The sequence below is a fragment of the Lemur catta genome, chromosome 13, assembly GCF_020740605.2.
Source record: "Lemur catta isolate mLemCat1 chromosome 13, mLemCat1.pri, whole genome shotgun sequence".
NCBI lineage: Eukaryota > Metazoa > Chordata > Mammalia > Primates > Lemuridae > Lemur > Lemur catta.
Genome location: NC_059140.1, coordinates 42,418,134 through 42,433,456, shown reverse-complemented (window position 1 = coordinate 42,433,456; position 15,323 = coordinate 42,418,134). Strand labels below are relative to the sequence as shown.

At 36.9% G+C, this 15,323-nt stretch overlaps 1 protein-coding gene across 3 annotated transcripts in view; it reads left to right on the top strand.

Moving 5' to 3' along the window:
- The first annotated feature begins 115 nt into the window (after positions 1–115).
- PIBF1 (progesterone immunomodulatory binding factor 1) overlaps positions 116–15,323 on the top strand; it is a 189,059-nt gene continuing 173,851 nt past the window's right edge. For 2 of the 3 annotated variants that reach the window (XM_045567309.1, XM_045567311.1), the window contains exons 1-4: positions 116–440; positions 1,418–1,712; positions 9,745–9,845; positions 13,459–13,657. In XM_045567309.1, the coding sequence (XP_045423265.1) occupies positions 1,461–1,712; positions 9,745–9,845; positions 13,459–13,657 (552 nt within the window). In that variant the 5' untranslated portion in view covers positions 116–440; positions 1,418–1,460. Of the gene's footprint in view, positions 441–1,415; positions 1,713–9,744; positions 9,846–13,458; positions 13,658–15,323 lie in introns of those variants that run through there. The other variant, XM_045567310.1, reaches the window with a different exon arrangement.

Sequence of the window (15,323 nt, the reverse complement as noted above, 5' to 3'; positions counted from 1 at the left end):
TGGTTGGCTCCCCGACGCCCGCGAGGATTGGGCAAGAGCGAGGGAGGGGCTCAGCTTCGAGCCATTTCCGCCCGCGGCCTGGGCGGGGCTTGTCTCTGGAAGCCGGTCCCCAGGGCGCGCTGCCCTGCGCCTGCGGTCTCGGAACGCTGAGTTCCGGCGGCGAGGGCGGCCGCACGCCGCCGCTTCTTCCGTGCTCCTCCGAGAGTGGAGATGGTTGTCTTGGTTACGGGTCCTAACGGTCCCCGGCCCTGAGATCCCTCGTCTGGGGGCTGCAACCTGAGTTGCTAACTGGAGACGCCTTCGGTCCCGCGCAGTGTGCGGTGGCGGCTGGCCCAGCCTCCGGTGGGGAGTAGTTGAAGCTTTCGACTCTGTCCCTTTCCCGCGCGGTCAAGGAACCCTCCGAAGCTGCCAAGTTTGGGGCTTAACTCCTCACGCCGAGGGTATGGGCAGTGGTAGTCTCTGATCCTTTGTAATCCAGGAGAGGATCTGTCTTTGATTTCCCCTTTTCCTTACCCCTTTCTCTTTAAAAAGGAGGGAGGCCCGTCTACTCTGGTTCTTACTGTTTTCCCTCCACTTACCTCTTTCCTAATCATTCAGTTTAGAAAACCTGAAATAGACAATTCCATAAATAATTCCTTATATCGTGTAGTAGTAAAACAAGATAGTTGCTAAAATTCTTGTGACAGGGTAAGAAATTGTATGTAGAATACTTGAGTTTTTCTCTTCTACCCTCTTGTGTCTGCTATTTGGCTAGTCTATAAAAATGTTTTTGTATAACTGTTTCCTTATTTTAAAAATCTTCATTGATGCCTTATTGCCTGTAGAGTAAAATCCGAACACATTTTGACATTTAAAGACCTCCAGTCTTGATCTTTAAGTGGGTGGGTGTGTGTATGTGTTTGGGGGTTTGGGACAGTCACTATTCAAATTCACAAAGACTTGGCCCCAGCCAAACTATAGCTTCCTCTGTAGTTTTACACTTCTGTATCTGCATTATTTCCCCTTTTTTCTATGGCTGTACAAACCTTTCAAGATTCTAAGTCCTACCTCTGTATAACCTTCCGCTGACCAACTAAGACGTGATTTATCTTGGAACATGAGTTGCTTTTATTAGTGGCATCCTTGGGTACTGATGGGCTTTATTTTTTTATCTTGTACATTTCTTTGTTTCCTTCAAATACAATTCCTGCCCTTCCCCTAAACTGCTTTTGTTTAATTCGTCAAAGGGCTGAGTTCATAGTAGGATTTAATGAGTGTATGTTTGATTTGAGCAGTAATTTACTGTAGTTATCTGTCCTAGATTTGGGGTCCCCCAAATTGCCTAATAATTAGGGAATCCTTAGTATCTCTTGAATACAGTCTATGATTTCTAATTCACTTTATATTACATTTAAATTAATGTTTTTTTAATCTACAGAAGATAACATAGAATTAGAGAAGAAAACTGACCCATAATAAAAATGTCTCGAAAAATTTCAAAGGAGTCAAAAAAAGTGAACATCTCTAGTTCTCTGGAATCTGAAGATATTAGTTTAGAAACAACAATTCCTACAGATGATATTTCCTCATCGGAAGAGCGAGAGGGTAGAGTCAAAATCACCAGGCAGCTAATTGAACGAAAAGAACTACTTCATAATATTCAGTTACTGAAAATAGAGCTATCCCAGAAAAATATGATGATTGACAATTTGAAAGTGGATTATCTTACAAAGGTAAGATCGAGTGTAAATCTTGTTTTCTATATGCTTTGTTGTCTTCAAGCTGCAGGTAAATAAGAATTAAATTTATATATGTGTGTGTGTTATCTGAACTTGATATGTTTATATTTCTTGACTAGAACAGCCTTGAAATAATTTGAGTATTCATGGAAGTAGAGAGTAGAATGGTGGTTAGCAGAGTTAGGGTAGTTAGAGAGGAAGGGGGATTGGGGAGATGTTGGTCAAAAGATGTGTAATTACATTTAGATAGGACAAATAAGTTCAAGAGATCTGTTGTACAACATGGTGACCATAGTTAATAACATATTGTATTCTTGAAAAACATTGCATTTTTGAAAAACAGAGTGGATGTCAAGTGTTCTGAATACAAAAATGGTAACTGTGAGGTAATGCATTTGTTAATGAGCTAGATTTAACCATTCCACAAAGTACATATGCTTTAAGACATTATGTTCTATGTGATAAATATAATTTTATCTGTCAACTTAAAAAAATAATAATAATTTGAATATTGAAAGATAGGGTTATTTAAAGGTGGGCAAGGATCAATTACTTCTATAGGCTTAATAGTAAAAGTCTAGGATGTGCAAAGTATCTTTTAGGTGTACTTTTTAGCCAAGTTTTCTGCTTCATCGAGAACTAACTCTGGTATGACTAGTTTGATAGGGAGAATCAAAATCGTAATTATATTATTGATTTTATAGTGTCCTCTGCCCTGGTGGAGATTTGGTTTCTTAGGTAGCCTTCTTTTTGCTACTGTGTCTGTGTGTCTATTTGATAGTTACTTTCTTATAGTAGGATGTATAAATTTAGGTACCTTAGTCTTTAGTAAATGGTGTTTGCCATGCAAATAAGAAGAGATTTCCTAGCTGTTATTTTTCTTCCCGGTGTGGTTAGTTGCACTTACAGAGTATTTTATTATGTAAGACTTTGTAAAGTTGTCACTAGGTATAAGAAATTTACAGTGATTTCAGAAAGACAGGAGAGTTATTTCCTCTAGCTATTTGTGTCACTGAGAAAATCTTTTCTTTCCAATGGTAAACCCTCCAGCTCTTGGTCCCAGCTCTTTCTACCTCCCCATTTTGTTGTGTCATTATTTCTTTTTCTGGTTAAGTCAATCTCTTATTTTAGCTCTTGCCTATATATGCTTACTTCAGTATTCTGTCACTAGAAAATCTGTTCACTGTGCCTCTCTGTGAAAATAAGAAAGCCCAACCTCAATCTTGATGAAGCAAATAATTTAAGTAAATTTTTTCAGAATATTAATGGCTAACATTTATTGAGTGCTTACGCTGTGCCAGATGTTGTTCTAAGAGCTTTTTATGTGTTGTCTCATTTAAGCCTCACAAAAACCCTTTAAGATCTAGCTACTTTGGGGGAGGAGGGTTTTCCCTGACTAGTCATATTAAATGAATCAACAGAGTAAGTTAGACTAGTACCTATTACTTAGTATCTTAGTCCACTTGGTCTGCTATAACAAAACACCATAGACTGGGTAACTTATAAACAGAAATTTATTTTGCACAGATCTGGAGGAAGGAAAGTCCAAGATTGTGGTGCTAATATGGTCAGATCTGGTGAGGGCCTTCCCCCAGGTTGCACACTTCTTGCTATGTGAGCTAGCTCTCTGGGGTCTGTTTTATGAGGGTGCTAATTCCAATCATGAGGGCTCCACCCTTATAACCTAATCATCTCCTAAAGGCCCCACCTTCTAATACTATCATACTAGTTATTAGGTTTCAATAATTAATTTTGGGGGGATACAAACAATAAGCACATAAATATTAGCTACTGTTTCAACTAAAATAGTATCCTATTTTTAACCCCCTTTGTTTTCTGTGCCTTATATATATGGCCATAGGACTACCTGACTTTGTTTGGTATTTGTCTCTGAGTAGACTATGAGGTCCATGAGGACCTTTGTATACATTGTTATATCTCCAGCACTTAGAACAGTGCCTGACACATAGTAAATGCTCAGCTGTAGGGTGGTTAATAGCATACCCAAGGCCATTCAGATGGAAGTGATAGAACCAGGTAGGATTAAATCTAGGATGTTTAAAGCCATAATCTGTACGAGTGACTCTCCAAAGACTTCCTTTTAGGTACCCCATACAGTCACCTACCTCAATGCATCCAGTGATTTCCCATCCCTATTTCCCTACTCATGTTAATTTTATTCCTCAAATGGACTCCCACAATGCTACTGGCTCATGTATCTCCACTTCTTAAGATCTCCTTTAATGCAATGCATTGAAGAAGTTATCTCCCATACATTAATCCATCTACTCAGTCAATGAATATTTTATTAGCCGGGCACGGTGGCTCACATTTGTAATTCCATCGCTTTGGGAGGCTGAGGTGGGAGGATGATAGCTTGAGGCCAGGAGTTTAAGACCAGCCTGGGCAACATGGCAAGACCCCCATCTCTACAAAAAAAAATTTTTTTTTACAAAAATTGGATTAGGTACCAACTATATGCCACATCCAAAGTTGTATTTGTTCAGCTACCTTGTTTATTATTTGTTTTCAACTTGCATTGTGCTCGGTTGTGAATTGTTTCTCTCCTTTTTAAGTGTAAGCTTTACATTCTAGAAATGGTGGCTAATTTGTTAGAGGCTCTCTAGGATAACAAATCAGAGCTACAGTTCTAGGTACACACAGCCTGGGTTTGAATCTCAGCTTTGTCAGTTGTCTTAGTCAAATTCCTTAACTTTTTTTATTCCCTGATGTCCTGTAAAATAAATAATAGTATTCATGGAATTCTTGGGAGGAGTAATCTTAGATGCCTGGTATATAATAAATACACTTATTTACATATTTATTATAAATAAATATTACTTATTTGTAATATAGTGCTACACTTATTCAGCGTTATATTGTTAGTTTTGTACCCCCATGGTGCTTAATTTGGTTTTGTTGTGGTTTTCTAGTTGGACTGAAATTGTAGAAGATTGAATTAGTGATATTCCTGAGTTTATGACACATAATTATCATTGATCTCTGAAGGATTACTGTTTTTGTGATACATTCTTTTCATTCCCATAGCTCATTTCTCTTCCTGCCTTTCTCTATGCAACCATTTTAATGTTTATCTTTTAGTTTGCATGTATTCTTAAGAATGGAAATTTTTTAATTTTACTTTACAGAAATGTGAATATGTTTTGTTTTAGTTCTCATCTCTTTGTTTCTACTCAGCACTATTTTAAAAATTATCTTGTTACTATGTGTACATTTACTCTTTTGCTTCCAACTCTTACATAATTCTCTGTGTATCTACTAATCTATCCATCCACTCCCACAGTGATGGGCACCCAGTTTGCCTCCAGGTCTTTGCCACCACATACACCGTTGGTCTTTAGGCATTTCTCTTCTGGACTTCTGTGAACATTTCTTTGACATACATATGTATACTGAATTTAACTAAATGTGCTGCCAGATTGTTTCCAGAATAGCTTCCCTGCTCTATATTCCTAGAGTTTTTTGTCTATTGTGTGAGCACCAGGGAAGTTCTGCTTGAAGACCCCTTAGGAATAAGATGTTTGCTGTCAAATATATGAATAAATATCATAGAAGAATTAGTCTTTTATAATTTATTGAATCTAAGGCACCTTGATTGTAAGGTGGACCATTACATGTATTACTAAGGTTAAAAACTGCCTGTGAAACGGTTATATGCTATAGATTATAAAATGCATTCCAGAGATGTTAAAATGTGAGAAATTATGAGTCTGGAATTGATGAAAGAATGATATTTTTAACTAGTCATTCATTCACCAAAGTTTACTGATATATTGAGCATCGGGGCTACAAAAATAAAAATACCATACTCTAGCATCACAAAAAATAAATTTTCCTCACTAGTCTAGAGCTCCATGGTAATGGTTGGGAGTCACAGGAACGGTAGATTTTTGCTAAATGTAAACCTCTTATTGCTGTTAACATTTAAATAACCTGGTTTTAAGTTACTGAGCTTCCTATCATTGGAAGCATTTGAGTAGTCCTGAATAGTCAGCTGTCCTGGGTATAGCTGCTGTGGAAACTGATTGAACCAGCTGTCCACGGTTTCAGGGATTAAGTTCAGCAGTTAGTACCAGAGATTTGGATAATGGTGGCTGCTGGTAGCAGACATGGAAACTATGGCTCAAGCAAGATAAGGATTTTGTTTCTCTGGTATAACAAAAATCTGAAAATAGATAATTTAGACCTGATTTGTTACTCTTTGATATCATTAGGAACCCAGGTTCCTTTTATAATAACCTTCTGCTCAGCTATTTTTAGCATATGCTTTTCACCTAAAATCTTAAGATGGCTGATCTGCCTCCAATCATTGTGTGCATGTTACAGTAATAAGGAGAAGGTAATGGGAAAAAGGGGCATGTGACAACTGGGTCAGTCCTCTTTAACGAGCTTTTCCGGAAGCTCAATTAACTAGAACTATGTAGCATGACCACCCCTGCCTACAAGGGATGGGAAGCTGGGAAATATAAGTTTTTAACTGGACATATTGTTACTAATAAAAACTAGGGATAATGTCAGAAAGAAAGGACGATTTGATGTTGGGGGCAAATAACAGTTTTTTTTCTTCTACCCATCAAGATCTTTTTTTAGTTAGAAAATACGTGAATCTAATCTAATTGCTTCAGTATGGCAGCAATACAAATGTTTTATGGACACATTGCTTTATTGTATTTTGTTGCTATGAATGTCCTGACCGTGTTGACTGGATTTCTCCATGTCTAAAAACAGGAACAGTTAGAAAACTTACAAAGCATTGATTCCTACTTCCTAATCAGCTAGTTGCCAAATGAAAGAACTTAGAAGGGTACCAATTACTCAGGCCAAACTTCTTGATACTAGGGAATTGTTAGCTTTACACTTTTATTCCCATCCACTACTGCCTAAATCCCCTTCCTTACTTGACTTCTTTATTCCTTTACACTTCATTCTTCTTGCCTTGCATTTTTTTTTTTTTTTGAGACAGTCTCGCTCTGTCGCCCAGGCCAGAGTGCAGTGGCATCATCATACTCCTGGGCTCAGGTGATCCTCCTGCCTCAGCATCCTGAGTAGCTGGGACTACAGGCACATGCCATAACATCCAGCTGATTTTTCTGCTTTTAGTAGAGACAGGGGTCTTGCTCTTGCTCAGCCTGGTCTTGAACTCCCGGATCCTCCCACCTCAGCCTTCCAAAGTGCTAGGAATACAGGCGTGAGCCACTGCACCTGGCCACCTTTCAATCTTTAAATGCCCAAAACTCTTTGTTTGTCTCTCATTAGAGGTCTGTGGGTTCCTTATTACCTGGGAAATGAAAAGTACATATTCCCAGCTTACTACTGAGGTAAGGGTCTTAATTTGGAAGTTAGCTGAATTTATAAAAGTTGAAACTCTGAAAAAAGAGTTTTATATCTTTCTTTTTGGTACAGGTTGAGTATCACTGATCTAAAATGTCCAGAAGTGTTTTGGATTTTGGATATTTTTCAGATTTTAGAAATTTGCATTATACCAGTTGAACATCCCCAATACTAAAATCTGAAATCCAGAACAATCCAATGAGCATTTCCTTTGAGTGTCATGTTGACCCCCGAAAAGTGTCAAATTTGGAGCATTTTGGATTTTGGATTTTCAGATTTGATATACTCAGCCTGTAACAGTATTCTTGATTTGCAAAATAATAATTATGACAAGTGTGGTTATTTTATATTTTTTATTGATTAAAGATATTGATTGAAACATGTTGCTGGGGATATACCAGTGAATATGAGAGTCTCTTTTTTACGGAGATCACATCCAAGTGAGGGACTTGATCAAAAAACAATTAAACAAGGTATACTCAAGGTTATATAACTTAGTAATAGGAGTTTTTTTTACTTTAGATAAGGAGTTAGCAAACTTTCTGAAAAGGGCAAGGCAGAAAATGATTTATGTATTGTGGACCACATATGGTCTGTTGTATATTCTTCTTGTTTGGGTTTTTTTTCTTTCTTTCTTTACAAATGTAAAACCCATTCTTAGTTCTTGGGCTGTTCAGCAACAGGACATGGCTGGATTTGGCCCATGACCATTGTTTATTAAGCCTTGCTTTAGGTTGTATAGTCAGAAAAGGCATTGGCAGATTTTAGGCAATTGGAGTTACATTATCCTGATTTTTGTATTCAAAATGGCACTGAAGTAATAGACTAAGGGAAGATAAGGGAGGGGCAGAAGACAGTTATTAGGGTATTGCCTAATGTAAGATTCCTCAGTTTTTGGCTTCATTAATTTGGGGCCATTTATTAAGAAATGGAAGACTGGGAGAAAACTGATTTGGGAGGTAAAAGGTAAGTTCTGTTTTGAACATGTTAAATTTTAGATTCCTGTTAGACTTCTAAATGTAATTGTCAATTAGGGTTTAGGGGTGTAGTCTGTCTCTCTCTCTGTCTCTCTTTCTCTCACTCTCATACACACACACACACACACTCTCCAGATAGATAGGTAGATAGACGAAATATCAGCATATATGTGGTACCTAAAGGCATGAGATTATATGACATTGCCTATGGGGAGCAGAGGGCAATAAACCAACATCAAGGGGCAATCTAACATTTAGAAATGGGGTAAAGGAAGAGAATTCAGCAAAGGAGCCTAGGGAGCTTAATAGTGTCCAATGAGTTAAGGAAACCAGAGAGAGTATCATGGAAGCCAAAAAAGAATGAAGTGGTCAGCTCTATCAGATCATGCTGTCAAGTAAGATAAATATGCAGAAATAACTATTGGACAGGCCATTCTGGACTTTGACAAGAGTAGTTTCACTGAAATAGTATGGGAGAAAAACTTATTGAAATTTTGCCCTGAAAGTGAGCAGAGAAGTGGTACTGTAGCAAAGAGAGTGATGTGATAAAGGGAGTCTAATTTGTTTAATAATGGGAATGATCCAATAGAGAGGGGGAATTTGATAATTTAAGAGGAATTCACTTGAGTGTTTATGGATTTGCTGTTAAATTCATCTATTTTAAAGGACAAACAAAAATTGTCCAGGTTGAAAAGGGAGGGAGTAAAGAATTTTCTAAATAGACTAAGAACGAAATCCAAGCACATGAAGGTTGAAGAGAAAGCACAGCATATTTGGGGAATGGCAAGGACTTATTTTGACTGGAACAGTTTCCTTTTAAGATAGTGACAAAAGAAATGATTGACAAGGGCCAGATCAAGGACTGCAGTATTATGCCACAAAGTTTACGATTTATTCAGAAGACAGTGAGGATCCTCTGAAAGATTTAAATCCAGGGAAGTAAACTTTTGGTAACGTTTTTTACAGGTAAGATAAAGGAAGATAGGTTTGGAGGCTGTCAAAACTGAGGCAGGGAAACCAATGAGGAAGCTATTATAATAGTCCAAGCAGGAGATGATAAGAGGTCTAACTGAAGACTTTTCAGTGGGTATGAAAAAGGATGATACTGTTTTGACAACTGTTCATGAAATGAAGTCAACAAATAATTGGTGTCTGATCAGAATAATCAGTGAGGGAGAACTAAGCATATCGAACGCAATTCACATTTTCTTCTTTGAAGGTTTGGGAGATACAGGGAATATAGGATTAGGTGAGGTTGATTGTTTTGCTTTGGATATTTATAGTTTCACCCATGTGGTAGTCTGTGGTGGTCAATTGAATACGTGTAGTGGTCAGATATGTGGATCTAGTGTACAAATTCAGGGTCTGGCCTGGAAGTAATTACCTGAGTGAGGCACTAGTGTGAAATCCCAATTGTCAATAAGCTTCTCAGTGAGAGTGGGTTAAGGGGGTAAAAACAGTCTTAATGACTTAATGACAGGCTGGCAAAAAACAATTTATGAGGCAGCAGTTTCAAACCTGAGTATCAGAAGTCTTTGTAGTTTATGTACACAACTATTGCAAAGAAAAACTGTATCCATTTTTAGTCTGTTTCTTATAAGTTTCTTTTTGTATATTTTTATTTTTCAAACTGAAGTGTTTTCTTTATCATAAATTTGAAAATTGAACATATAACTTACCTCTTTCTCTTTATTAAGATTGAAGAATTGGAGGAGAAACTTAATGATGCACTTCACCAGAAACAGGTACTAACATTGAGATTAGATAACCAATTGACTTTTCAACAGAAAGATGCCAGGTAAGAAAAGTTTTTAAAAAGCAACAATATCTATTTAGCAATTGAAAGTAATTTCATTACCTATCATGCTTGTAATTGTAAGCTAAAATAGAGAGATTTTTAAGTCAGAAATGGTAATAATTTTCACATCCAGGCCACAAAAAAGTAGGTTACTTTATATAGTATACGAAATAACAAAAATTCAAAATTGATTGTTCATTCAACAAACATTGGCCAATGGAAATGAACCATAGATGACAGGGGAAACTCTAAACTGGCCACCACTTGCCGTCTGGATTAACCTTTCTTCATTTACTCTCTGAAACATACTGATTGATTCTTATGGGCCGTTGGACTTTCCTGTCTTGAAGAACCTTCCATTACACCTGCATACTTCCAGCTCAGTTGTGTGCTTAGCAAGAGTCTGTTGTAGCTCTGACTCATGTGGGGCAAAGGCACTATATGTAACCTAAACATTTGTAGCCCCGTAATATGCTGAAATAAAAATAAATAAATAAATAAATAAATAAAAGAATTGTATGCAGAGAAAATAAAAACAGTACCTAGTAACTCTTGAGATAAAAGAAGTTTAAAAAGAATAAACAAAATCTGTAATCCCTACCTTTATGGAGAAACCCAACTGCTTTATGTTGTAATAAATGAAAAAAAAAGAGTCTGTTGTACTCTCAGATATGCCTATGCCAATTATACTTACATAATTTAATTAAAACTTATTAATATGTAAATAATGAAATATTAGTACAAAAGAGATGTGTTGTTTCTGTAAAAACTGTAATGAATTCTTTGGAATAATTCAATAAAAGTAACAAATAATCATCAAATTAACCAGCAACACAGGTTTAAAGATTGGGGACAAAAATCAAATCCACAAAAAGTATCTTCTCAGACTCTTCTTAAGTGTCCTTTTTTTTGAAACAAGATCTCACTCTGTTGCCCAGGCTAGAGTACAGTGGCATCATCATAGCTCACTGCACCCTCCAACTCCTGAGTTCAAGCAATCCTCCTGCCTCAGCTGTCCGAGTAGTTGGGACTACAGTTGCACACCACCATGCCTGGCTAATTTTTTAAAAAATTTTTCATAGAGATGAGGTCTCATTTTGTTGCTCTGCCTCATCTGGAACTCCTAGCCTCCCAGAGTGCTAGGATTACAGGCATGAGCCATGGTGCCCAGCCCCTAAGTGTCTTTTAAGGCTGCGGTCCCCAACCCCTGGGCCTTGAACCGTTACTGGTCTGTGGCCTGTTAGGAACTGGGCCATACAGCAGGAGGTGAGCAGTGGGTTAACCAACAAAGCTTCGTCTGTGTTTACAGCTACTCCCCATCACTGGCATCATCATAATCATCCTCTCAGATCAGCAGTGACATTAGATTCTTATAAGAGTGTGAACCCTACTATAAACTGCACATGTGAGGGATCTAGGTTGTGCACTCCTTATGAGAATCTAATGCCCGATGATCTGAGGTGGGGCTGAGTTGGTGATGCTGGCACTTAGGATGGCTGCAAATACAGATTATCATTAGCAGAGAGATTTGACTGCACAAAGACCATAATAAATCAATTGCTTGCAGAGTCATATCAAAACCCTTTCAGTGAGTGGCAAATGGAAACATAATTATAATAGAAATAAAGTGCACGGTAAATGTAATATGCTTGAATCATCCCGAAACCATCCTACCACCCTTCCCACCCCTACCAGTCCGTGGAAAAATTGTCTTCCATGAAACCGATCCCTGGTGTCAAAAAGGTTGGTGACCACTGTTTTCAAGTCTCCTGCCAGTGTAAGAAATTGAACTTGGAAATCATCAACAGTGACTTACACAAAAACAAAGCATATCTCTGTATTTAAAAAATTTGGACCCTATGTAAAAAAAAAAAAAAATGGGCAAGTGAATGTTTATTTCTGTGCTTTAGTTAGAGATAAATGTGTAAAGTCAGTATCTTTTCTCTTTTTAAAATTTTATTAACTGATATTTTAAAAAAATGATATGACCTAATAGTAGCCAATATCTATGATCATTGGATCTCAAACTTTAGCATGCATCAGAAACACTTGGAGGGCTTGTTAAAAATGATTACTGGGTTCTACCTTCAGAGGTTCTGATTTTGGGTGAGTCCTGAGAATTTGCATTTTTGCCAGGTTCCCAGGTGACAATGATGCTGCTGGTTTGGGAGCAACACTTTGAGAACCACTGCATTCATAATAGGGCTTTTACTCTAATTCTTGAGACATTGATCAGATTGAATGATGCTGCTGAGAGGGCAGTAAGGAGGCTTATTGCAATAATGCTCTTGATAGCTGACGGTAGGAAAAAGTGCGTGGATTCTGAATATATTTTGGAAGCAGAGCTGATGGGATGTCCTGATAGTTTAAGAGAAAAAGGAAGAGTCAGGAATGCACCAACATTTTTGACCTGAATACATGAAAAGCTGGAGTACTTTCAGCTAAGATGGGGGAAACCACAGTAGACTGGGCTTGTGAGTAGAGAGCAGGAGCTCAGCTTGGGACATGTTAAGTTAGAGTTGTCTTATTAGAAATCCATGTGGCAGTATATGAAAATTCTGGTCTGGAGGGAGGTACAAATCTGGAGATCATTAGGTTATAGACAGTATTTAAGTCATGGAATGCATGTAGACAGAGAAGAGTACCAAGTAATTTAACATTAAGAGAAGGCAGAACGGGAGACTGAGAAGGCACCACAGTAAAATAGGAGAAAACTGAAGAGAATGTATTGTCTTGGAAGCCAGGTGATGAAAGTGTATCAAGGAAGAAGAGACCATTTATGTCAAGTGCTATCATTAGGTCATAGATGAAAAGAACTAAGAATTGATCATTAGCAATCTTGATGTCATTGGTGAGCTTGAGATTTCAGTAGAGAAGTAAAAACCTGATTGCCATGGGTTTAAGAGGAAAGGATTTGGAGATAGTGAGTATAGACAACTTTGGAGCAGTTTTGCTCCACAGGGGAGCAAACAAAGGGGGAAGTACAATGGGGTCAATAGTTGCAATTTTGTTTGTTCATCTGTTTTAAGATAGAAATAACAACATGTTTGTCTGTTGTTTGGATTGTTATAGTAGGAAGGAGGAAAAATCAGATTGTCCTCTCCTGTTCAAAATCTTTCGGTAGGCAGCTAACAATAACAGTGTCTGCTACATGTATTCTTTGAGAATGATGTGTATGTGCAGATTGTTTCATTACGTCATCAGTTGAATGAATATTTTATGGTGGTTTGATGTTACCATCTTAAAGAGATATTCCTTGACATACCAGAATAAAAGAGAGATGAATATTACTTTTATAAGTAGGGTTCAAAATAGATGTATAAGACTTAAACCTTAAGCAGAGAAAATGTACAATTTTATAATTTGAATGTTTAAAATTATTCTTTAAGAATGTCAATTCTCTGTTTAATAACTTAAATGGCTATACATTTAGCAATTAGTATGGAGTTGTCATTTCATGTTTAACTGGTTAAGTAAGTAAATGTTTAGCTGTAGCCAAAAATACTATTGGGCTTCTCATTTCCAAATTTTATGTTACTGTAAATAGGGAACTTTGAGAAAATTAAATCTCAAAGATTTTTTAAAGCTTGCCATAAATTCTCTCCTAACATAGAAAATATCAAGAACTAATGAAACAAGAAATGGAAACCATTTTATTGAGACAGAAACAACTAGAAGAGACAAATCATCAGCTAAGGGAGAAAGCTGGAGATGTTCGTCGAAACCTGCGTGAGTTTGATTTGACAGAAGAGCAATATATGAAACTAAAAGCTTTTCCTGAAGATCAGCTTTCTATTCCTGAATATGTATCTGTAAGTGTCTTGTATCACTTTAAAAAATCATATTTGCAGACTAAAATTTGCCATTTATGTGGTAGCTGTTACTTTTGAAATACCCAATTTATATATTAGTTTATGGCCACAATCTAAAGATAGTGAGTGGGGTTCAGATCAAGAAATTTTAAAGGGTCTTGACCATTGATCTCCAAAGTTAATAAATAGGGCTCTGAACTTAATGACTACATAGAAATGAATAATTTTATTATAAATTTGTGGTTTATAGTTTATAATGTTCTTAAAATGAAAAGTTATAGAGATAAACAACAGATTAGTTGTTGCCAGGGGTTGGTTAGGATGGTGAGGGAGAGTGGAGTTGGTATGATTATAAAGAGGTAGGATGAGAGAGAGCTTTGTGGTGATAGATTAGTTCATGATCTTGATTGCCGTGTTGGTTACGCAAATCTACACTTAGGATTACTTTATGGCAGTGGTCTCAAATGTTTTGGTGTCAGCATCTATTTATACTCTAAAAATTATTGAAGACCCCAAAGAGCTTCTGTTTATATAGGCTATATTTATCAATATTTGCCATATCAGAAGTTAAAACTGAGGAATTTTTTAAACACAAGAATACATAAGCACACATTCCGTTGGCCTTAAGAGTGATGGTGTCATCATTTATCATGTAGCCACAGGCGGACTCCACTCCACTCGTGAGAGAATGAGAGTGGAACAGGAAAAAAAAGTCTTAGTATTATGAGGAAAGTAGTTTTGATCTTGTGAATTCCTTGAAAAGGTCTCAGAGTGGTGGGTCAGGCAGAGGCCTGGGGTCCCCAAACTACACGTTGAGAACTGCAGGGTTTCAATATATAGATGTCATTTCACTCAAAGAAACTTGAATTTTTTTCATCTGTGAAAGACTTAATAATTATACCTTTTTATTGGGGCAATTGTGAAGATTAACTATAAATATGTATGTAAAATGCTTATTAGCACAGTGCTTAGAACATAGTAAACACATAAATGTTAGTATTGTTTTTGCTGGGGTGGTGGTTGCTATATTTGGTTGTTGGGATAAGATTTCCAGATTAGTGATTTCCTACAAAATGAAGTATTACTTTTTTGTCCAGCTTTTTATTTAAATAGTTCCAACATAGTTTTTCTGCCCAAGTGTACTATTAAATATCTCAAGTGCTGTCATTGAGGCTTTATCCATAGGAGATATTAAATATAATACCACTGGTGGCAATTATACATATTTTTGCTCTCTGGTTTGTTAATATTCCTTGTTATGTCTTTTGCTTTCACAGACAATGTTATCCTAACTAATAAATTATTTGCAGATTCATTGGGTTGAGGGCTAATGTTAGGATTTGCTTCTTTCTTACCAGATATGGTACTCTTATAATATAGTCATATATAAGGAGTTTCAGATTATATGCCTGTATAAGAAGTAGTCCGTAATTACTCGCATGATTTGCTGATGACTTCTTAGTTTTATAGAACCTTGGCAGATAGAATACTTGACTGAGTTAGAGCAGGCAGATTCCTCTGAAAGAATGATGAGTGGAAGGAGAGGTCCTAACTGAATAGAAGTGGTGATATGAAAGAGATCTCCTGGTTTATCTTGACTAGCCTTCCATAAGTTGTCATTGAACAACACAGACAATAACTTAAAAGTTGATTATGTAGAATGTCT